The sequence below is a fragment of the Gordionus sp. m RMFG-2023 genome, chromosome 2, assembly GCF_954871325.1.
Source record: "Gordionus sp. m RMFG-2023 chromosome 2, tfGorSpeb1-WG-v2, whole genome shotgun sequence".
NCBI classification, from domain to species: Eukaryota; Metazoa; Nematomorpha; class Gordioida; order Chordodea; family Parachordodidae; genus Gordionus; species Gordionus sp. m RMFG-2023.
In genome coordinates this window covers 25159126-25184477 of record NC_088776.1, presented here as the reverse complement: position 1 = coordinate 25184477, position 25352 = coordinate 25159126, and the positions used below count along the sequence as shown (strand labels likewise).

Here is a 25352-nt window from a genome sequence, read left to right as displayed (position 1 = left end):
TTAATGTTAAATAACAGATTAATTTCCTAGCCATAAAAAAACAATTATGAAATAAGACTTAGGCTTATATTTTTATAATTTATTATGAGTCAGAGGGGTCGTCACCAATTTTGAAAAATGGCGTAATGTTCTATTTTTTTAAAGTTAGCATAGAAATTTTAAAAAAAATTTAATTAGCTTGAATTTTAATAAATATATTGAGGGATCCAAATCGAACCTAATCCGAACCTCAAAAAAGGGCCATAAATCGGTTTAAACCTTTTGACTGTTTTAAAGTTTGTTATTTCATTGCCATAGGTTTTTACTTATAAAAATAAAAACCTTTTAAAAATCTGGGCCAGGCAAAAAAAAATCGGGTCCTTGAAAATGGGAAAAGTATTAAAATCCTGGTGGGCATTAGCCCCCTGCAGGATTTCTGATAGATAAATATTTTATCTCCTTTTTTTACATAACTTCAATATAAGCGAATTTTATTTTATTCGCAAAATTAATAGATATGAAAAAACTCATCTTCACGCACAACAAAATAAAAACGATAACTATGATAAATGACATGATTTACGAATATCAAGAGACCGAGTGAAAGAAAATTTTTTCTATCCAATTATTTATATATATAGAGAGTAGTCAAAATATATGAATTCTTTTTTAGATTAATAAATGTTCTTGAAGTGATATAGCGTACATGTATAAACATTCACACTGACATTTTTAAAAATTTATATTTAAAGCAAAATCTTACATTTTCAGATTGATTATTTAGGGCCAAAGAGATATAATACCCTAAATTTTAAACTTTTTTGCTCATTTTTAAAATATTTTGCCTATGGGGTTAATCCATATCCATTGACTTATTCAGGACTTTTAAAATGGGCTAGAAAGGGCTTTTCAAATAAATGGAGGGGGGGGGGCGAAGTAAGCACCCCGTTTTAGAAAATCTAATGATGTGTCTGTTTCGGCGCCGGGTAGCTTTTATTTAAATTTCCTAGACTCTTAAAATTGACCACATAAATGTTAATGATAGTATAATTCTTAATTAATTGTGATTAACTATTCAAATCTCAACCATTTACTACTAAAAGTTAATTTGAGAAAAATTCAATTGGGGATAAACGAAATTATGGCTCCTATAAAAGGCAGGAATTCAAACAAGTTTAACATAGAGATAAAAAAAATTCAAACACAAACTTTTATTTTTTTATACATACCAACAATCCTTCTGGAAAATATATTCTTCCAACATTTTTTAGCAAATTTTTCATTATTAGAATCATTTTATATATGATCCAGGGATTCAAACCGAACCTGAACCCTTAAATCGACAATAGTTCATCGTCAAAATTATCGTCATTCAAATCTTCATCCAATTTTTTTTATATCTTTATCAGAAAATAATCAATAAGTGTATATTAAAGAAATCAAGTCTGCCTTTTCTTTGTCGAGATCTTTTCTCAAACAGGAAATAAGTTCATGTTTCTTACCTTCGCGAACATCTAGTTTTACCAGGTCCAATTTGATTTAAATAGCGGATGAATTATTGCTGATAATATTTATTCAATTGAAACAAAATATTATCAAAATAAAAATTGTGGTGAACAATGCTTCAACTGTATACCATTTATATTGTTTTGAAGAATTTAATAAGCGGCTTACAAAATGATGTTATTTAAAGCCATTTTTTAAATATTATAATAGTTATAGTGGGAGTGAGATTACCCAAATTAATTTTTTCTTCTCTCTCTAGAATCGAAAGAGCATTAGGAACAGGTTCCAAAATTTAAAAATTCATATATATACATCAGAGACCTGAAGGCCCGGCCCTAAGCCCGGCCGTATTTTAAATTTTTTAAATATACCCGGGCCGGGCCGGGCCTAAAAATTTTTTTTTAAAATATATCCGGGCCGGGCCGGGCCTAAAAAATTTTTTTTTAAATATATCCGGGCCGGGCCTTAATATTTTTTATAAAAATTTTTACATTATGAGTTAATGGTTATAAGATTATATTATATTATAGTTATGATTAATATAATATTGGGTGATGGTTAACCACCTAACACCCACAGATCGATCTAATTATTAATTTCCTGCAAATTTATTCAAAGTATAAATATATTTTTTTATAATTCATATCTAAATTTTTACAACATATTTTACCAAAACAATCAAATAAAGGAATATCTTAAATAAGCCCCAATATTCAAGTATTAATAATATATTTTTTATAATTCACATCTAAATTTTTAGAATATTTACCAAAACAATCAAATAAAGGAATATCATGGCACAAAATACTAATGATATAATTAATAAAATTAAAAATAATATTTATTCTTTTAGAAATACAAATAATAATTTAAAATCTGAAATATGAGCTAAATTTAACATCATCATAGATGAAAATAAAAAAAAACATTGGCTACGTACAATGTAAGAATTGTTCAAGTATATTATCTTATAATTATAAACATGGTACATCACATCTAAAAAGACATAAATGTGATGGTAAATCCATGAAAATTAATAAAAATTTTTTACACCTGAAAAACCAACCTATAAATGTAATATAAAATATTTAAAAATTATAAAATAAATTATATTAATATTGTGCAATTAGATTATATTTTCAAAATACTATTTATTATACATGCATTTTTTTAAATAGCGGTTTATTTTTATTTTATAAATTAAATAGTAAATTAAATACAATATATTATATTCTCAAAATATTTTTCATTTTTATAAATTAAATATTAGTTTTATTTTTTTAAAATGCAATATAAAATATAATATATGCTCAAAATATTATTACCATTTTTATGAATATTAGTTTTATTTTTATAAATGCAAAAAATATAGTATATGCTCAAAATATCCATTTTTATAAATAACAGTTTTATAATTTTTATAAATTCAAATATAATATTCTCAAAATATTAGCTTTTTTCATGTATTTTTTAAATAATAAGCGATAATACTCGCTGAAAAATATGGTAAAATACCTCATAGGTGAATTTTTGTATATACCAGGTCGAATATAATTTTAAAAAATTCCGAGCCGGGCCTGAAATTTTTTTTTAAAAAATATCCGGGCCGGGCCGTAAAAAATTTTTTTTTTAAATATCCGGGCCGGGTCGTGCAAATGGTGCCTCTGCAGGTCTCTGATATACATATAGCCATACAATATTAACATACGAACGACTTGTCATTATCTGAAGCAATTTAAAAATATCCAAGATTCGTCAAATTTGTGGCCATTATCCATAATAAGACTATATTAATTTTAAAGATTTATAGTATATTTTCATCTTATTATAATCAGTTTAATCAGATATCCCATTTTTTCCTTAAAAATGGCTGCACAGTTTGAAATAGGTCCTTTTTATACAATCAGGCGCGTACGCAGTGGAAAGGGGGGGGGGGCAGATCCCCACCCTACCAAAGCCAAAAAATGCAGATGCCGGATTATAATTTTCAAAAATATTATTATTAATATTAAATTAATTTATATTTGTTAATATTTATTCCTATCTCATATATATATTTAATTACATTTATTTACCACATTCATCTACTAGGTTATTTTATCAATTAATTTCGATTTCAAGTTTTCCTTGGCGTAATTTTCATATCATTTTCAAATTTTAGTGGCATTTTATTTATCTAAATTTCTAGTCAAATAATCATTATTTCTGAAACTCCTTGTCCAACAGGGAGAAACAAATTGCAAACTTATCCAAAGAGATCGAGTCTCCGCCATCAAGCAGTAACAGCTTTTATGGAGTTAGAAGAGCCGATTATTAATGCTATTACTGAAATATCACAAAGGCTTGAAAGTAATATTTCCTCAGCAAGAAAATTATTGGATTCAATACTTATTCCAAAATTTTTTTCTCATTAGAATGTACAACTATTTTATGTAATGCTTTTCAAAAACATGACATTGACTTGTTTAAGAAGATGAGAATTATGGATAGCATTTTATTAGAACTCAAGGAAATTAGAGCTAATGTTGATGAAGAATTTCATATTTTATATGTTATTGTTGAGTCAAAAGCAGAGCTATAGGTGTTTAATATTTGTCCCCCCGACTTGCAGTAAGCAAGCTCATCTTCAAAATATTAATTTAGGATCAGTAGAAGAGTATTATAAAACAAATGTCCCCTCTCTTAGATACATTTATAACCCAAATAAATGAATGGTTTTTAATTCATCATGCAGCAGATACAAATCCGCAGATATTACTTCAACAATAGCCTTTCCAACCTTTTTCAGATGGTGATAGAAAGAAAAAATAAATATTTGTTAGATTTTTATCATGAAGATGTTAAAATATCTTATGATGCCTTATTAGCTGAATAACTATGATTAAAAGATTAACTATGGTTGATACAGTCCCAAAAAATGATATGGATGCTTTGCATTATTTCAAACACATTTTAGATTATATTCCCAATGTATTAAAATGGTTATATATATTAGCAACTCTTCCCATTAAAACTAATGAGAGAACATTCTCTTTTTTAAGAATATAAGAGTCCTGTAGAGGTACCATTTGCAGGGCACGGCCCAGATTTTTTTTGAAAAATTTTTCGGCTTGGGTTATTTTTTAAAAAAATTTTAGGCCCAGCCCAACTTTTTTGAAAATAAAATTATCAGGCCCGGGCCGAATTTTTTTAAAATAAATTATATTTATTTTTGATTTTTATAGCTAATAATAGCAATTTCAAATAATAGTTTTAAAATATACAGCTCGGCCAGGATAATTTTTTTTTTTAAATTTTCAAGCCCAGCCCGGGTGTTTTTTTTAAAAAAATTTCGGGCCTGGCCCGGGTATGTTTAAAAAAATTAAAATACGGTCCGGCGCGGGGGCTGGGCCTGCAAGTCTCTGAAAAACATACCTATGAAATACAACTTCTGAAAGTAGATTGAATGATTTAAATCTTTTGAATATTCATAGTCATTTAACGCTAAGCAAGGATAGATAATTGAAAAATTAGCTCAAAACATACAAAATACAATTATTCCTAAGAAACATTTTGTGTATTAATTTATATATCCAACATTTAAATTTTTTATACTTTAGATATTTTAAAGGCTCAAAAAATTCAAATTTCAATTTTGGGTCATTTAAATGATTCATATCGTGGTTATATTCACTTTATATTTTATAATTCACATTTATTTTATAGTTTTTCAATGCCGGTTTATATATAAAAAAAAATTTTAATTCACATTAATTTAAAATTGTGTATGAGAAAAGTTATTAGTCGAAATAATCGATGATGACGACGACTCAAACACAGACCTTAAAGAATATAATCTGCAGAATTTGGAAGTGTACAATATGGGGGTCAAGGATACCACATATGACGCGTACAACGTGACAGTGAGCATCAATAACATACCCACGTTGATGCAAGTTGACACCGGTACCAAGTACAGTATACTTCCGAAGCTGACATCTAAGACTGTAGGCATAACCGCGATACGTAAGACGGACATGAGACTCACTGGTTATGACGGCAGCGCTATCAAGATAATAGGTGCCAATGTGAACGTTAAGTATGAAGGAAACTCACATACACTGGAGGTCATTTTAGTGGATAGTGATAAGATTCCCCTGCTAGGACGTATGTGGCTCCACACCTTCAACAACATTTTAAAAAAGTTCTTAGTGGGTAATGTAGAGAATTATCTCGAGTAGATAATCTCGACAACAAAAAAAGATCTCGAACTTACTCATATAAACCCAAAATGGTCAGACAAGAGAAAGTTCGCTTGAAGCCCGATGCTGTGCCTAAGATCATACCTTCAAGAAGAATTTCGTGCGCCAAGAACGATGCAACGACTCAGAAATTGGATTGCTGGCAAGGAATCTAGATGTCCGATGCCATGCACAAGCGACCCGGTTTGGAAATTAGCTAGGGGTTGTCTTTACTTTACCAAGCCATCGTTCGGTTTGAAAAGAAGACTGCACCATGAACATGGGTGGCGTATTGCGTGGTGATCATAAATGTTAATGACGTTACCACTCAACTTATCCAAGGAAATCATAAGCCGAATTTCTATGGAGGGTGGAATGTTGAATATGTTGATCGATGTTATTTTATTATTTATTTTGGCAATTGATTTATTTTATATTATATCAATTTGTATTTAAATTTTATCGGTGAAAATTTTATATTAACATTTTTTTATACATCAATTTGTATTAGTTATTTTTTTTTATTATTGTTTAAAAAAAATGTAATTTAGTTTTGAAAATAAAAATGTAATTCATCATATAATAAAATTTAAATTATGATTAATAATAAAAGATAATCAAATAATAAATGTGGATTTTAATACAATTGCAACAATTTTCAAATATACAGAATACGCTTTCGGCAGGGTTGATACACCTTTTGAAGGAATTAAACCCTTGATTGTTTTTTTTTCTTATCAAATTATAACCTTCACTATTTTCATTGTCGATCATAGATGATATACAAGTATAACATCTCACTATTTTTCCAGATATTAGTTTGTGTATTATATAACCAGCTATATTGGTTGATATCAAGGTATAGTAATAGTTTCGGAATTAGTGTTGTTAAACGGCTCTTTTTGAGCTGATTTTTAAAAATGGCTAACTCAATACTTTATCCAGAAAAATATTGCCTAAACCTCAAAATTTTACTAATATATGTCTAGGCCTTTGTGCCTTCTATCAAAATCTTCAGACTGACTTAATATTTTTCTGGATAAAATATTGAGTCCGCCGTTTTTAAAAATCGGCTCAAAATGAGCCGTTTAGCAACAATATTCGGAATGTTTGGGGAAATATCAATGAATTTTCGTAAAGATTATTATGGTTATTATTGTCATCATTTCTTCGGAAATTTTACAAATAAGATTGGTATTGTCGATTGGAATACAATTACCAGTCGTTAGTTTCTTGCTATCAAGACACCTCTTACGCCTGATCATAATTGATAAGCTGAAAGATTATTGTTAAAACCTCCTCTGCTGCATAAACAACTAAAAAAAAGCTCAGGGTGATCTTGTGATGTTTTATAGGCTGAAAGGTAATTAAAATATGAAAAGATAAAAAATTAATAATTAAAGTTCGTAAGTTATGCAAATTTTTTAAAATAAATATAAAAAAGGTATATAGTGAATGATAAATAAAATACTTGAGCTTGGGATTAGGTCCTACTAGTTAAAGCTCCATCTAATATATCGCTATTACGAAGATTTTTTTTGAAAAATGTAGCAAAACTCTTATTAGAGTTTGAAGATGGAATAAATTAAACAGAAGTCTGCATTATAATCTTAATAGTACCAAAAAAATGTTCTGGGTATTGGGAATAATATATCAACTTATATAGCTGGTTATATAATACGCAAACTAATATCTGGAAAAAAAGTGAAATATTATACTTGCATATCATATCAGCTATGATCGATAATGGAAATAGTGAAGGTTATAATTTGATAAAAATAAAAAACAATCAGGGGTTTAATTTCATCTAAGAATGTATCAAACTTATGCCAACTTACCGAAAGTGTATCCTGTATTTTTCAAAACTCTATACTAATAAAAAAAAAGAATTTATTTTTAAGAGGATAGTACCATTTATATTTCAAATAAAATTTTTGTTGATCTTATTCATATGCTGAATCAAGAATCACTATTAACCCATTATCAAATTCTTATAAAATTAATAATTGAAAGTTATTTGTACATCCAGTTTCATCATTATGGTGATAATTAAAGCAAAAAGTCAAATATCAATATTCGCCAGAAAGTGACTAAACAATTTTATTTACGAGCCAATAAATAAATTTGTATGTGCCTAAACGAAGATCTATTTATTTAAAAAATATTAGTAGATTTATATCGTGACTGTATATTTTAATTTTTAGTTATGAATATTAATTACATCTTATAAAATATTATTATGACCCTATATTTGATGTTATATTTCAATGATTTTAGTTATGAATAACAAAATCTTATTTTATGCATAGTATTTTTTTTTCACGTATCATTTGATATATATTATTTTAAATGACTCATAATATAAAATAATTGTAAAAAAATATGATTTTACTTTATTAGTAAATATAAAAGCCATATTAGAAAATAAAACTAATTTAAAAATAAATAAATATACTAACAAGGAATGATAAAAACATTAAAAATAATAAATAAAATAAATACCAAGAGATTAAGATTATACAGGGAAATACAATATCCTAATAAAAGCAATAAAGTTTTAAACTTTCTCCATATAGGGTTGCTAAATAGATAAATATGATACAATTAGAGCAACTCCTTAATATTAAATTCATAAGTAAAATATTAAGAATAATAAAAATTATTTACAAAATAGCTACCAATGTAAGTAGTTACTTTTGACATTTATCTGTAACTAGTAACTTTTGAAATAAAGTAACTAGTTACATTTCAACTTTTAACAACATAAGATATGTTGTATTCCATATTAAATCAACCAAAAAAAGTCGATTCTCAACCTGACCCTCTTTAATTTTTTTCAAAATTTGTATGTTGTAGTATACACTAACTAATAAAAATGTAAAATTTTACTTTTCAAATCGGCTTACTTCATGAGATATGGCCATCTATAGAAACGCGAAAATTTCAAAATACACTATATTTAATTTTAAATATCTCAAAAAGTAATTAAGCTAAAAACACGATTTACATCTTATTAAATAGCTTTAGAATAGCCCTTTAATATGATATAAAATTTATTATATTAAAAATAGATCTATTACCAAAAACCGGAAATGTCTATAAAATAAAAATTGCTTTTTTTCTTTTGTACAAAATCCTAGATTAGGATGAGTATTGGGCTTATAATTATTACACTTTAAATATAAGATGGCTTAAATCTTATATTATATCAAATGTATAGTAATTTATGAAATAAAAAATTCGTTTGGGATCGGGCCGGATATATATTTTTATAAATTTTCGGGCCGTGTTAGAAAAATTAGGCCCTATGCAGACCACTACTAGACATTGTGTCATATTTATAACTTTATTTACCTAATTATTTATATTACATAAATATCAATGGGAAATTAATATTGGAATAAATATATTAATTAAATAGTAATCTAATTAGAATAAAATTTGACTTTCATTTTTCCTTCCATTGGAATAAATGAATATTTTTGTGTCCAAGGAATTCGTTTGGCTGTTAAAAATCTATTTTCGAGATTGGTTTCCATTCTTAAATATTCAACGTTGCTAACAAATATGTAATTAATTACCCGGGATATTACTTCTCGCATAATTATATAAATCCATAGGAGTTAGTATATGATTTTCATGAGGTTTCAGGCTTGCTCTTTCCACCAACCTTTTAGTAATTCCCCCTAAACGATAGCAAGGAGTTTTGGTTTTAATATTTAAAAAAAGCAAAATAATCAGATTGCTTAGGATTTTCGTTTTAATGCTATTATTCACATATATTTCCCATTTTTTTTAAAAAAATTATTACTCTATATTTGGTATAATATAGGATTTAAACTATACTACTTATATTTAAAGTGTAATAACTATTGGCCCAGTTCCAATCTAGGATTTTGTAAAAACATTAAGAAATATAATGTCTATCCGTAAAACAAAATTGAAAGAAAAAAAGAGCAATTTTTATTTTATAGGCATTTCCGGTTTTTGTTAATAGATCTATTTTTAATATAATAAATTTTATATCATATTAAAGAGCTATTCTAAATCTATTTAATAAGATTTAAATTATGTCTTTAACTTAATTACTTTTTGAGATATTTCAAATTAAATAGTGTATTTTAGAATTTCCCAATGACATATGTCATTGGAATTTCCACGTTTCTAAGATGGTCATATCTCATGAAGTAAGCTGAGTTGAGAATTAAAATGTTATATTTTTACTAGTTAGTGTATATACTACCATCATATAAATTTTAAAGAAAATCGAAGAGGGTCGGGTTGAATCTTCAGTTGATTTGATATGGAACATAACATATACATATAAATTATAATAATCATTTTTATTGGCCCTTAAGAAAATTAAACATGATAACTAGGGCACTTTATTAGATACTATATATTTATTTATATATGCGCAAAAATACAAATTGTTATATTATTGAGAATATATCTGAAAGCTAAACATTTACTTTTGAAAGTAAAGAATTAACTCTACTTTTAAGATTGAAAACCATAAATTTTTATATTATTGAGAGAGTTTGACATATAATCTATGTATGAAAATTATGTTTTAAAATTACTTCTGGGATTTTTATTTTAAAGGTTTAATATTTTATTTGATGATTCAAAATTCCCGACAAATTAAGTTTTTAACCTTAAAAGGTTCATAATATTAAAAGGAGTATCATAATAAAATCAATATATATTCAAGAAATGCTTTATATATATCCACCTTATTAGATATTTAAAAAATAGAATATAAACTAAAAACAATCCTTTATTAGATAATATATATTTTTAATCAAAAAAAAAATAAGATTTATTAGTAGCATATTAAAAATTAATATTTTATTATTATCTAAATACTCATAATAATTTATTCAGAATATTTTGAATATGGTCTGATAATATATATTTTCTAGAGAGAATAGCCTATTTTATTATAAGTCATTGTCTTCAACTTTTAGCGTTTCAAAAAGCAAATACATTTTAAATGCATTCGTTTAAATTGGACAGCATTTTTTTTTGTTTTAAATTTAGATGTTTCATATTAAAAAGATAAATTTAAACATAGCTGCGCTTACGTTTTTTTATTTGCGTTTTGAAACATTGTGTTGAAACATTTGTACGCACTATTACATATTTTTTATATTACATAAGGAGTAATTAATATGGCGTCACCAGCTGATTTGCATTGATACACACTTTTATGAATGAATAGTCAATCTATGTATTATCTATTATATATCATTTATGAATAATATAATGACAGATTTTTTATTTTATTTATTGAAAAGACCAATTTTGACTGTGCCAGCATTTTAGTGTTCGCCATCGTAAAAGCACTACTACAACTTGGATTAACAAATTCGTTATCCGCACGCCCGTGCCATATTCGAAAGTCGACAATACCCCTATTTTTGGTCTATCCACATATAACACTTGAGCTAGCCGGCGCCCACAATAATTTAAATACGAGAGACCCCGTTCCGTGCTACTTAAGCACCTATAATGATAGGGATTTGACAACAGGATATTGGACTCTCCCCGAAAATCCAGCTCTTCTTCGAGGTGGCGGAAAGTCAATGGAAATAAACGATTCTGTGTTATAGGATAAATTAGAGATTGCCGTTCTCTTAGTGTTGTAAAAAACTAAATTATTTGGTGTCAGAAACTGCAATCGATCGTAAAGAACCTTTTAGAAAAATAGAAAACACAATGAATGTGATGTAGATGGACATAAAAAAAATATGTCTTACTTATCAATAACCTCGCCCAAGCACGAAATGTGAAGAAAGGCAATTAGGAAACAATCTAGTTTACTATGGAAACCTAAGAAAGGTACTATTGAACTAAAGATGGATATCATACTTAATATAAGATTACTTTTAATGAGATCATAATTATTAAATAAATATTATTAACTAAATTTTTGTTTTATAATAATTATAATAGACAAATTCAAATATATACTATTTATTTAAAATCACAAAGTATTTATAATCATATTACAAGGTAAAATTATTTATTGTTTCCATCTAGTCAAAATATGCGATTGGGTCTTGAACTATGATCTATCATGAATAAAATTATTATAAATAATAAAAAAATATTAGTCTCAGGTACTAAATGCTAATTAGAGGAAAAGATATTGCTGGTTTCCAATATCAAACAAACTAAGTCGGGTATGGTAAAATTATTGATTAATTCTAAAACTGCAATGATATATATTTAATGGTCCTTAATTTACTTTACAAATAATACTTTATTATTCCGAGTGATATTAAAATATTAAGAAAAAGGCCCAGATCAGAATGAATTCTTTCAGTGTAGTTAGCCCCTTCCAAACAAGTTGGTTGGTTATACAATGCAATTTTAGGCACGTTTTCTGCAATTTTTTTTTATTTTCAAGCGTATAATAATTTGTCGCATTAATTTTTTGCATAATAAAATATTCATAAAAAATCTTGAATCATAAATAAAAAAAATATATATCTTAATTTTTATTAACGCTCAAATGTTAGTAAATTTATATTATTTAAAAAATTAATTTGACAAATTATTATCCTTCTTTAACTTAGTTCCAGACATTTTATTTTTATTAATCAAGTTTTAAAAAAAAGATAGAATATGAAGGAAATATAGCAATAATATTATTTGGGCTGAGCCTATAACTTATTAATGATTTTACCAAAGGGCTGGCGCAGAACTCTCATATATAATATAAATAATTTTAGGGGTGTATCGATACTACTTTTTGGAGGCCGATCCGATCCGATATTCCAGATATTAAATTGATATCGGCTGATAACCGATCCGATATCATATCTAATTTTGTATTCTGTAAAGATGCCAATGGTTTTAATTTGTAATATACTTTTTATTAGTATAACATCTATAATTTAATTATACCATAACTTATGTATAGTATAAGATCAGTTATAGTTTATATTCAATTCTATTTCCTAAAAGTATATAAAATATTTTTATTAAAAATCACTTATATAATAAGTAACAACATTAATCTATATACATAATAAGTAATAAACAAATATATTATGAAATTTAAATATATTTAAATAATATTTAACATTAATATATCGAAGATTTCTTTTTAGAAATATCAAAATTTCCAATTTATCAGAAATCAGCCTGCGGCGATGATAACTGTCAATATCACCAGCTTCACTAAAAACAGATTGAAGAGATTATCGCACACTTTTATAAACAGATTGCGCAAAAAAATAACAATATGGCAGAATGTTTATTAACTAATTATTATTATTAAAAAAATATGGATTTCGATTTTATTAATAAAAATAAATGATTTTAGATATAACTTTTTTTTTAAATTTATAACATTTTATTTGTTAAGGACTCCATTTTATATCGGATCGGATGGGCAAATTTTATAATATTGGCCGATAACCGATATTGTATAATAGGTGAAATATCGGCCCGATCCGATAAAAAATATCGGTACATCCCTAAATAATTTATTAATTATTTTGAATAAAATTAAGCAAATTCTTGTATCAAGATGGTTAGGTCAATTTTAAAATTATTCAGAAACTAACCTGTGAAATCGAACAGATAGGTTTGATTTCAATGAAGAAGGTACAACATTTTTAATATCAAATTGGTTTCAACAAAAAAATCTGAATTAATCTGCTGAGACTGGGCCTTAGTCAAGATATTTATATCTGAGCTATCACGCCAATGTCAATTATGTTTAAAAAAGTAATCAATGTGGCACCCCATATCGGTTATATTTTATTTGGCTTAAGTAGTCTATAGTTCTATATAATAACATCTTGAATTTATCCTTGCAATATATTATGTTATTCATTGGTACACAAAATTAAAATGTATATAAAATTTTAAATTATTTACGGTTAAGGCTTCCAATTTAAAACTTTATGAATGGATTCAAAATTGACATTGCAATGAGTAAAGCTTCCTGATTCAGAATAAATAGTTATAAAATATATAAACAATCAGTTTAACTTCTGTTCTAATCGTTCGGCTTCCTTGGGAAGGACAGACATTAAGATATAAATTAAAAACATCTTTAACATCATTGTAATCGGATTTTAGGATATCGTCATTCTCGAAGCAGTATTCTAAGCCTTTTAAACCGCCAAAAACAATGATACAATGTCTTGATAAATTTTTTTTAAATATATAAAATATTTGGTGAGTAGCTATTGGGCAATAAATAAATAAAATTAAAAGAAAGGATGGGTGGGGGGTTTTCGTGATATTATATTTAAAATGTATCTCTCTTTTAATTAGGGGTGTAACGATATCACTTTTAGGAGGCCAGTCCGATCCGATATAAAATTGATATCGGCCGATTACCAATCCGATATTATATCTGATGTTGTATTTTGTAAACATACTAATCGTTTTAATTCTTAATGATGAAAAATCGTTCTATTTTAGTGGATTTTTAAAGGCTAACTAATTATTTTATCCAGAAAATATTAAACAAACATGAAGATTTTTCTCATAGATGACATAAAATTTTGACATTAATATCAAAATCTCGAGGTTTAGGCAATATATTTTTTAATATTGAGATAGCCGTTTTTAAAAATCGGCTCATGGAGCGATTTTGCATCACTACATATTTTTTTTACTCATCACATATATACTTTTTAATAGTATAACATCTATAATTTAACTAAACCATAACATAAATATATTATAATGATCAGTATAGTTTATATTCATGAATCTAAAAGTATATAAAATATTTTTTTTATTAATAAATCACTTATATAATATAAATAATCTATTTACATAATAAGTAACAAACAAATATATTAAGAAATTTAAAGTAAATTTTTAAAAATTAAGACGCCGTTTTATCGCATCGGATAGGAAAATTTTATAAAATGGCCGATACGATATTTAAAAAAAATGAAATAACGGCCCGATCCGACAAAAATATCGATACATCCCTAATTTTAATTAAGGAGTTCATTAGACGGTCTATAATGAGGTGTCCACTTTATTTCACATATTAACTCAAAAATATTGAAAAAGCTCTTATACATTTTTCCTTTATTCTTTCCCTTTTCATGTATTTTTAAAAAAAATTTTATTTATGGTTTGACAGCTAACTACTTAAGAAAAATTATTATATTTTATTATAATATGTATTTATTAATTAAATAATTGTTATCAAAAATGGTAAACAATCTACCGAATATTGAAAATCATATGATATTCGTTATGGCAGTGTGTATGGTTGTTAATCGCTACTTTTAAAAGTAGCGCGCTATCGCTATTTGTCAAAAAAAGTAGCGCGCTATTAGCCAATATTTTTAAAAGTAGCATTGGCTACTTTTTAAGCTTCTTTTATAAAAAAAATTTAGAAACAAATTTATTTTATTTTTTGCTTGTTATTGTATAGGAAATATATAAAAATCAACATTTATAAATATTAAAATATAGTTAGTTTTGATTAAAAAATTTATGTAATAAAAATAAATATTTATGGTAATTTGTTGCATTTTATAAGTTTTTACCTAGTGTTATGTGTCCAACTATCTGCCGTGGTACATATATATGATACCTCTGATAACTACTATTAGAGCATCTTTTATCACTAAAGTTATCTGCTATTTTATTCATTAGTGTCTGGCAACATATAATTGTTGTAGCAGGGGATAGGGTTTTAATCATCATGGTAAATGATGGATTATCAACCAAGGACATTGGCTGAACTGTATCAATTATAAAATCAACAATGACTTTATCAGCCAATTTCTGAGAAATATTGGCATTTGTATTATTAATTAATTTGAATTGAATTAGTCTTTTTGGATGTTGACTCGCCTATACCAAAATTATTTAGATGTTTCTCTATTTCCTTAAAACTATTGGCATGAACAGTCTTATAAAATAAATACTATTAGAATAAATTTACCTTTAGGTGTTTCTTAAGGTTATAACTGGATTGATTTGAGTAAATATTTTTTTTACATTTTAAACAAATAACCAGTTTTGGTTTTTATATTTATTTGAAAAAAATTTCAAATCTAGGGAATGGGAAATTTTTATTATAGCTATTAAGAACATTTTCTTCCCTGGTATCTTCCATTTCATTAATATCATTGTCTGAATAACTTTCAACGATTTGGATGGATATCCATAGGCGATTACATTTTAAATTATACACGTGATTTAGGTTTATAATACAAATGAAAATATATTTCAATTTCAAAATTAAATAATAAATCATAAAAATTATAATTAATTATGATATTATATTTAAATTTTCATGTTTATACTTACCTTCATTATATTTTTTAAAAGTAGCTAAGTAGGGCGCTAAAAAATTAAATAATTACAAAAAAGTAGCCGCTATTAGCTATAGCTACCAAAAAAGATAGCGCGCTAGGCGCTAAGACTAGATAAAATTACCATCTCATATTGTATAAATTAGTTTGAGTAGAAGGCTTTACAATGAATATTTAATAATGATTTATATTTTGAACCTATATATTATCAGACTAGTGAAGTTTATTTTATGAGAAAAACTAGCACAACTTTAGACACAAATTATGAAAATCGTTTTTTGGTAAAATTTATTAGGCTAAAATTTTTATGAAAAATAAATATTATTTTGTGTTATTTATAAAATTTTTCGGTGCCCATATATTATATTATTATATTTTCTTTTAATGCATAATTATATGACAAATTTTAATACGGTGCAATTATTTTTTATTTTAAATTGTTTTATTTAAATTCCATTGATCAAAATTTGTAAAAAAAATTATATTAAAAATGATGGGTATATAATATTTATAAAGTAACTTGCAATACAACCTAGTAAATAGTTACTTTTGAAATAATGTAACTAGTTACAGTTACTAGCCCTAGGCAAAAATGAACTATCTGGAATCATATTACATTTAGTTTATAAATATTGATGCCTGCTAAGGTAGGAAACTTTGATATTTAAACGTAAAAAAATGCCTTTGTATAAAAAATCCCAATTAGAACAATTGTTAGAAGATGGATACAAATTGAGGAATTGAAATTGGATAATTCTATGGCAATTGGATCCTGATTCGACCATTGACAAAATTTTGTATACAAAATAATGTTCATATAACTTATATCTGGACAAAATTTGACTCTTAGCTATTATAGAGATATATGTGGTAAGAGCATGAATTGTCTATTTTATGGATCGGTAATGATTCTAGAAATAAATAAAACTTAATCCTTTTTGGCATCTTTTGTACATACAACTTTTTAATGTAACTAGCTACTCTTGAAAAGTACTTTTAATGACACCAATTTTATGCTTTACAGTTGATAGAAGGTTAAAAAATTTCGCAGGTACAAGTAACACGAACATTGTTATTATCCTAAATTTAGTTGAAAAATCGAAAGGGGTAGTTTTGATAATCATATTTATTTTTATCGATCTGACATGGAATGATCCAAAAGGTAAATAAAATTGTGTGATAAAGTGACTAGACCATTTATTTTCCTAATCGTTATAAAAATTTAATCTTAATTTTTTAGAATAAATTTTTTTTAAATATAATATGAAGAGCATATTGAAGTAAATTTAAATATTTTTTTCATAATAAATGATATATTTTTCAAGATATTTTCAAAATATGTATAGTAAATGTTATTAATCATTGACAATCTAAATCACATAGTATTATGTGTAGTGTATTCTACCAACTGCGAATTGTTCACCAAAAACTTTAATTTATATTTAAAAAAAATTCATAAGCGATATTATGTTAAGTTATGATATGACTAAGGTGATCTTGAAAGTTGTTTATGCTAATTCCCCATATATAATGTATCTAGAAAGAGAGAAAGAAGAGTTATGCAACTAAAATATTTATTGACGTAAATCAAATGAAATAATAGTGGTAGGTGCTGATTTGAATGAAAACATAAGTAAAAAGGATTTGAGAGATATCAGTTAGAATAACTAAATTAATAGTAAGGGCAAAAAGATATTGAATTTCCCAAGCATTTTACACAAAAAAATGGATTTGGAAATATCCTTTTCAATATAAAAAATAAGAGTTAATAGAAAAGTCATACATATTTTATAATAGATTGTAAAGTAATACTGCGGCCAAGAAGTAATTTAAAAGTATAGATGAATATGCTAAGTTAGGAGAGCAAAATTTAAGTGGTGATCTTTACAAGATTAATAAGATAGCAAAAAAAGATTAGAAATGGTAAAGAGCATTCTCAGGTAAAATAGCCATCAGCCAATTCAGGAAGTCCTAAATGTCAAAAATAAAATGTTCAAGAGCGTTGAAAAAAATACTACATATATATTCTATCAAATTCAATATTAAATATAGATGTTAACTTGTATGATGAACATAGGTTTGCAATATCATTATTTTCTATCTTATCTGCAATTTTATTTTGATTGAAATGAGTAGGGAATAGTTGATATATATTGGAACCTTTATCTGATGTGCCAATTTTCAAATCATATTTTCTGAAAATAGATAATTAATAATAATATTTTTTTTAAAGGGGAGAAGAACCAATATTGACATATGTATCAGGGCGATACTGGTAGTAGAATTCTGCAGTGCTGAGCCAGTGGTAAATCATTAATAAAATCAGCCTGGTCTGGCTTGAAAAAAATAAATGCTTCCTAATTTTACTTTTTTGCCTAATATCACAATTAATGCATTTAAAAATAAGAGAAGTTTTTTAAAAAATCAGGTGGGAAATGTTTATTATTTATTTGTTATAAATAGCTGAATATGTCGAATAATTAAATTTAATACATAATTTTAAAATAGAAAATAAAATAAATATTTTGAGTTTGAGATTTCTTCCATATATAGGCTTTTTAAAAAAATTTGGGCAATGGGCCAGGCATAGATCTAAAAAAAGTTGCCATTAGAGACCAGAGATCGGAATCGTAACAAATATAAGTTCGCCTCAGGATTAGACCAAAAGATATAAACCTGTTAAGAGACTTTTTAGAGGTTAGGTTCAGGTTTGGGTGACAAAATTTTTAACGGTTTAGGTTCGGTTCTGTAAATAAAGGTTAATATCAGTTTAAAAGTTTCGCTCTGGGTTAGGATCCCTGCCAAAGATCATGGCCAGGTTTGGGACAAAAATTTTACTCAAAGGTTTCTAACTTAGAGAGTGGCCAATACTTTAAATTTTACCAGTTGCCAATACTTAAAAGTGATATATTTATAAAAAAATATATAACAGTATATAATGTTTAAAAAAAATTCATACAAAAATTTCTACATAGAGGAGTTTTATTTACTAATACATTAAAAACAAAGAAGATTAAATGGTATATTAAAATAAGTTTGAAGGCTGTGTCCTGGTTGGACTTATTTTTCATACTTAATGCAGTTTAGCCTAGGCTAGACAGTTTTTGAATTAATTGTTAATTTTTCGTATTTTTACTCGCTTTTTTTCTTTGTTTTCTCGAAATATTTTTTTTTACTCTTTAAGCTGTTTAGCTAGTCGAACCAGGAGTGCATAAAAAATACAAATATTTCACTTATGTAATAGAAGAAAAATAGTTAAATTGAATTTTTTAAAAATTATTCTCATAAAACTTTATATTAGTATAAAAAATATTAATAATATTTTATCCAATAATACTTCTAAAAACCCTATTTTATTTAATAATCAAAACATTCCTACAGATTCCTCGTCAAGGTTTGATAATTCTTTTTTTAACTATTCCAGCACTTTCGCAATCTGCCATGGGTGCTAATTCTACAATTTACCCCTTAAACCCACCGTTAATTCAAAACCCCCAAAAAATATAATTGTTAGAATACGGAGAAAATAGAACTAACAAAATTAGTCTGAAATAAAAAAAATGAAAATAAAGAATATTGCCAAACATATCGATATGTCCATAACTAACAAATTACGGCAAAAAATTTTTCTCAAATTAAAAAAAACCTTAATATTTTTAACTTTTCTCTATTTATATAAAAATAGAGGATGCCAATTTCGGAAAAATCAAGTTTAACCTAACGAAAATAGAATTTTATAATATAATATTTTTTACAAAATTAAAGCACTATGTAAATTATTATTCCTATCATATTTTAAAATATATGTTGTAGTTGTAATTTTAGTTTAAACTATGACCTAAATAAAAAACTTCGAAATTTATAAAATTATAAAACATGTCCAAAATTTTCTATTAAATTTTTTTAAAGTCTTGTAAATTTTGAAATTTATAATTCCTACCAAATTTCTTTTATACTTCCCATTTAATTTAAATACTTCCAAACTGCCAATTTCTAATTAAAATTTTAAAAATATAAATTAATGTTACTTACTTTTTTTTCGTCAAAATTTTACAACTTTATAAACTTTAAGCTAAAATTTAATAACATTTTATTAATTTCTAAAATTTTTAAAAATTAATAAATTTCCGTAAATTACAAAAAAAATGATTTATACCATTTATTTTTACATTATTAGGCTATGACCTAAATATCAAAAATATAATTTATTAAATTCATTAAGAAAATGAGAATTAAACTTTCTATTATATAAATGAGGAATTTGTATATATTAGGCGCTTCAAACTTATTTAATATATCTTTCAATCGTCTTTGTTTTTAATGTATCACTAAATAAAAAAAAACAACCCTGTAAACCAATAAAAAGAAAGATGGTGTTGTTAATCTTTCTTTTATTTTCTTTCAATTTAATTTTACGAATTTCATAAATGATGAATAAACAAATTATAATATTGATAAGTTATATATTTTCTTTCTCTGCAGTAAATATAAATATACTATATTTTATTTTTGATATTATATTGGGTATTAGTGGTATCTGCTGATATAATATTAGTATCAATTTGCATATCAGTATTGCCCGAAAATGTGATATTGGTGCATCTCCAAAAAAATGAATGAATAAATATGTTAAATAACAAATATATCACTAAAAAGAATAAATTAAACAAAGTATTACGGATAAGGGCATTCAGAGAAAACTTTAGAAAGCTGTGATGCCAACCTGACATTATAGCCCCAATAGAGTCCTGCTGCTTGAAGTGGTTCTGTTGGTGAAACTAAACTACATTTCAAATTTTTCTTCTTCTTTCTGTTGTTAGGATTGATACTATTATCATTTGAAATACCATTTTTAGACTTATCCAAGTTAATATTTGAATTAATAAGGTTGTGAGGATTCTGATTTGGAATCAACTTAACAGTAACTCTTGTGCCAGGCTTTAATGATTTATTAATTATTTTGGCAGGTTGATATAAACCTATATCGACTAAATTAGATCCAGGTTTGAAATCAGAAAGATTTTCATCAAGTTTTTTATTTAAAAAATGGGAACCTTTTGTATTTATAATAACCCCCTCTCTATAGAGGCAAACATTTTCATCCTCCTCCCTTCTTAAGTGATGAGGGCTGTCCAAAGGATTTAACAAACCTATGAATAATAAAAAAAAATTAATTATACTAATTAAATATCACTACAACTAAAAGAAATTGCAATAAAAGATAATGGCTAATTAAAAAAATTTTATAATTTTTTAAACTTGATTTTAAAAAAAATAATAAGCTAACCTACATATTGTAGTGATGCATGATGTGGAAAAAGAGTTTTTCTTAAATATTGAGGGCATTCTAAGTACTGTAAAACATGAGCAAATTCTAGGCTACTTTTTTCATATTTAATATCATTTGTAGATGAACTTTTAAATAAAAAAAATCTAGTTATGATATTTTATTATCCTAAAAAATAAATATTAGAGCTGTTCCAAGATTATTGGGACAGATATTCACTGTTTAAAAAAATCAGATTGGGTCAATATTTCAAAATTAGATTAGGCAGATATTCTTAAAACATTGTTTTTGGTTATTTTATAATATATATATCATTTTTTAGTCACATAATATCCTTTTCAAACAATAATGTTTTATTTCTTTTCTTAATAGCATTGAAAATAGATGCTAGGTGAATGATACTATATGATTTTCTAATAATATAAAATGAATAAAAGATGCTTTAAAAAATTTAAATTATGCTTATTATAATCTACAAAAGAAAGGGACTTTAAATTTAATAAGTGACATTCAGCCATAAACATTGTCCAATTTTTAATATAAATTTTTTAGGAATAAAAAAATCAAAAGGCACTTAATCATTTGGGATAAAACATCGAAACCAAGAGAAATTTGAAAATGTCTCTTGTTTTTCCAAAAATTTATTGGTTATATTTTTACATACTAAATATTAATTTTTTATGACATTGGAGTAGAAATAGCTGTAAATAAAATCCAAATATTGGATTGGAATTATTAATCAGATCAGTTCTATTGGTAAAAAATTTGTGGATCAACACAGCCCTAATAGATATGTATAATAAATAAAAATATATAGAAACTCTATGAATATAATACATTCAATACCTTTCATAAAGTTTAGGTATTTCATTAAATATTATAATCTCATTTATTTTAAAAATAGTAGCAGCTCTAGCTATCTGACCGATTAAATAAGTCTTTAATATCTGGCTTTGGGCATTATCAAGTATGGATCCAGGAAATGCTATACTTATAGTCTTTGTACAGAGAATTTCCTTATTTATATTGTTCAATAATTTTTCATCTATATCCTACTAATATATTAAAATATAATCAAAATTACCTGCAAGAATAAGTGTTTTGCATTCCAATTTTAATATAAGTTTTTCTTCTCTTTGCTTTTTTCTTAATTTTTTTTCTGATCAAAATTTTTTAATTAAATAATTTAAAATTACTTTGTATCTTAATTTTCCGTATTTTTTTTTCCTAAACGACTTTACTATTATAATATTCTGTGAATACAAAATATTTACTTGGTACATATCCTGATCCATTCAATTTTACTGTTTTAGATCAAAGTTATCTTATCTTATCTTATCTAGCACGTTGGTCATAGACCTGCCCAAAATGAGAAACGTAAATTTTATGAAGGCCCACCCTTCATAAAATTATGCCGATTTTTTTCTCACCAACAAACCTTGTACCCAGTTGTAGTTTAACTAAATGAGTGGAACTTACCCTTTCCGATATTGTAATAGTAATTTAATAATTATTATTATGCTTATCTGTTTTTTAGTCTTGAATAACCATATTCATGATAAAGAGTGAGTTAAGAATATTTGAATCCATAGACATCAAAATTCCATTTCATTTGTTAAGTCCTATTCTTTCCGATCAAAGTTATCATTATAAAAGGAAAAATCTATGACAAATCTGTCAAATTCGACAGCTGATAAGGTTCTGGGTTCTGTTTATTATTCTGAATTCTAAATAAGACTTCGAATTTTCAACGGCAATTTCAAGTAAAAATTTTGGTCTTCTTATCATCAATGAAGAACAAGGTATCGCTAACAACACAAATTGGGATCAGAGTCATACATGATTTTTAAACATAACCTAGTAAAAATACCTATACGATTGGTTAAGTCAACCTCGTTAGTAATTCGGGCATTACAACAGTAAAGGTTACTGGATTAAGATGACTTATAGCTTAATCCATCAATTTCGTCTAATCCAACTATAAAAGAATCTGATCACCTATCTCTGCAAAATGCAATGCTTGGTGATGCCTACAAATTAGAGCCTGTCAATCGAGAATGTGACCCTCCAGACCAGGGCCGTTGCCACGGTGGAAACCCTGGGGTAGGGGGGGGGGGGGCTCATCCACAAAAAAATTTCGGCCCCCAAACATGGCCCCCTAAAATCTTGGCCCCTTCCGCCTCCACAAATTTAAAAAAATTTGTTATATATTATATTTTTAAAATAAATTTTAAATATTTGCTCAAAAAACATGTCTCCATTAAAAAATCATCATTCATTATTTTATCATTTTCATGTGTGTTTGTGTATTACATTATATAGGCGCTTAATCACTTTTAAATTGTACTTATTTCAATGATAATTATTTTATTTATTATGGTTTGTTCAATCACAATATTATTATTATAATATAACCAGTTATTTAAAACAGCGGTGAATATTTTAGAATTATGAAGAAAATACTGAGAAAACAACAATTTTGGTAAGCCTACAAATTAACCGTAATCTTTACTATCTTATATCAATATTTGTTTGAAGCTATTTCTTAGTATTCAGGAGCTACCTTTTCGTGGGATTGGTTCAACAAAAATTATAGATGCTACAACTGATGAAAACATAATTTTTTCTTCTGGACTATTTATAGCAATGTTTTCAGGCTCCATCCAAAAATATCCTGAATTAAATAAAATTATGAAATTTATACCCAAAAATGCCCCATATACATCACCCCAGATTCAAATCAAAGTAATATCTATTATGGCAGATATGGTGCTTGGTTATATTTTAAATAAATATAACAGAAGTGAGATGCCTTTTATTTGTCTTAAGGCTGATGAAACAAAAGATGCAAAAGGTTGTGAAAACCTGATCATAAATATTCGTTATATTTTTTCTAGAGAAGTCAAAGAAAATATAATAGGAATTATTAATTTACAGTGTCTTTCTGCTGAAAGCATTACTAATTACATTTTAAAGCAAATTAATGAGTTAAATATTATTTCAGCGAATATAATAAGCCAGGCATATAATGGGGTAAACGTCATGTCTGACCGAAATGAAAGAGTGCAAACCCTACTTCAAAAAAAAATTAATAAAAAAGTTTATTTTATACATATTGCATCTTGTGGTTCAAAATTGGTAAAATAATATTGTTATCATTTCTAATGTTTTTTAATTTATACAATGCGTTGTATAAATTTTTAGGGGCTTTAACGTTTCCTATAAATATGCTGGTCATACTCTTAAAAGACTTTTAGACCAGAGGTGGACTGATCATTTGGAAGCCTCTCGCATCATTTATGAAAATTTTGAGGCTATTGGTGAAGTATTATTTTACTTTTCTAATATAACTCTTAATTCGGAGGTTTCCACTCATGATTCAGTCGAAGCCACTGGTCTTTTATCTGAATAAGTTAATATAAATTAGGTTATATCAGCCATTATAATTCATGAGATAAAATAACATGGGTCCAATAAATAAGTATCTACAGTCAGTAGGTACTAATCTAGTAGATGCTAAAAATTGTATTTATTCCACTATCAATATATTAAAAAATAAAAGCGATAATTCTTTTGATTTGATTAGAATTAAGGCTGAAAAACCTGTAGCAAAATTTAATCTCACTCCCCACAAATCAACAAGGGTACGTAAAACCTGTAGCAAAATTTAATCTCACTCCCCATAAATCATCAAGGGTACGTAAAACGCCTATATATTTTCAAGATTTTTTAGTCCAGTTCAAATTACAATTTGATTGTGAAATTCATTAATAAGGAATTATTATTAAATTATTGATTATTTTGTGTTGATCGTTTTTTAATAGATTTACACAAGATGACTATAATCTTCTTTCTATCATGTTTTAATACATTGTCCCCCTTTGACCCTGATTATTTTATATCGTATAAAATGACCGATTATAATCATTATTAAACTTAAATATGGAAACATTACTTCATGAAATGAAAATAGTTAAAGGATTATTAGCTGCAGAAGTTAAAAAAAACACATAATTATGAAAATATCCTAAATATAATGTATAAAAA

General features: G+C 26.1%; 1 protein-coding gene across 2 annotated transcripts; it reads right to left on the bottom strand.

The window, feature by feature from the left end:
- Nucleotides 1-11662: 11662 nt before the first annotated feature.
- LOC135923531 (putative methyltransferase C9orf114) lies at nucleotides 11663-22805 on the bottom strand. 2 transcript variants are annotated; one of them, XM_065458331.1, is made up of 11 exons: nucleotides 22580-22805; nucleotides 22502-22532; nucleotides 22390-22464; nucleotides 22152-22350; nucleotides 21306-21433; nucleotides 20697-21168; nucleotides 18179-18213; nucleotides 18079-18124; nucleotides 13716-13869; nucleotides 13602-13668; nucleotides 11663-11782 (listed from the first exon to the last, which is right to left on the bottom strand). In XM_065458331.1, exons 1-10 carry the CDS (start codon nucleotides 22598-22600, stop codon nucleotides 13618-13620), a joined length of 1212 nt encoding a protein of 403 aa, XP_065314403.1. In that variant the 5' UTR covers nucleotides 22601-22805; the 3' UTR covers nucleotides 11663-11782; nucleotides 13602-13617. The 2 variants fall into 2 exon arrangements, with proteins under 2 accessions (XP_065314403.1, XP_065314402.1); XM_065458330.1 differs by having other exon boundaries at nucleotides 11671-11782; nucleotides 18079-18213; nucleotides 22580-22800.
- Between the last annotated feature and the right edge of the window lie 2547 nt (nucleotides 22806-25352).

Excerpts from the sequence above, each read along its gene's own strand:
- LOC135923531 (XM_065458330.1), bottom strand. The coding sequence starts at position 22,600 with ATGGATCAGGATATGTACCAA. Across the intron at positions 22,465-22,501 it reads ACGGAAAATTAAGATACAAA|AAAAAAAATTAAGAAAAAAG; the intron begins GTAATTTTAAAT and ends AATTTTGATCAG. Across the intron at positions 21,169-21,305 it reads TGCATCACTACAATATGTAG|GTTTGTTAAATCCTTTGGAC; the intron begins GTTAGCTTATTA and ends TATTATTCATAG.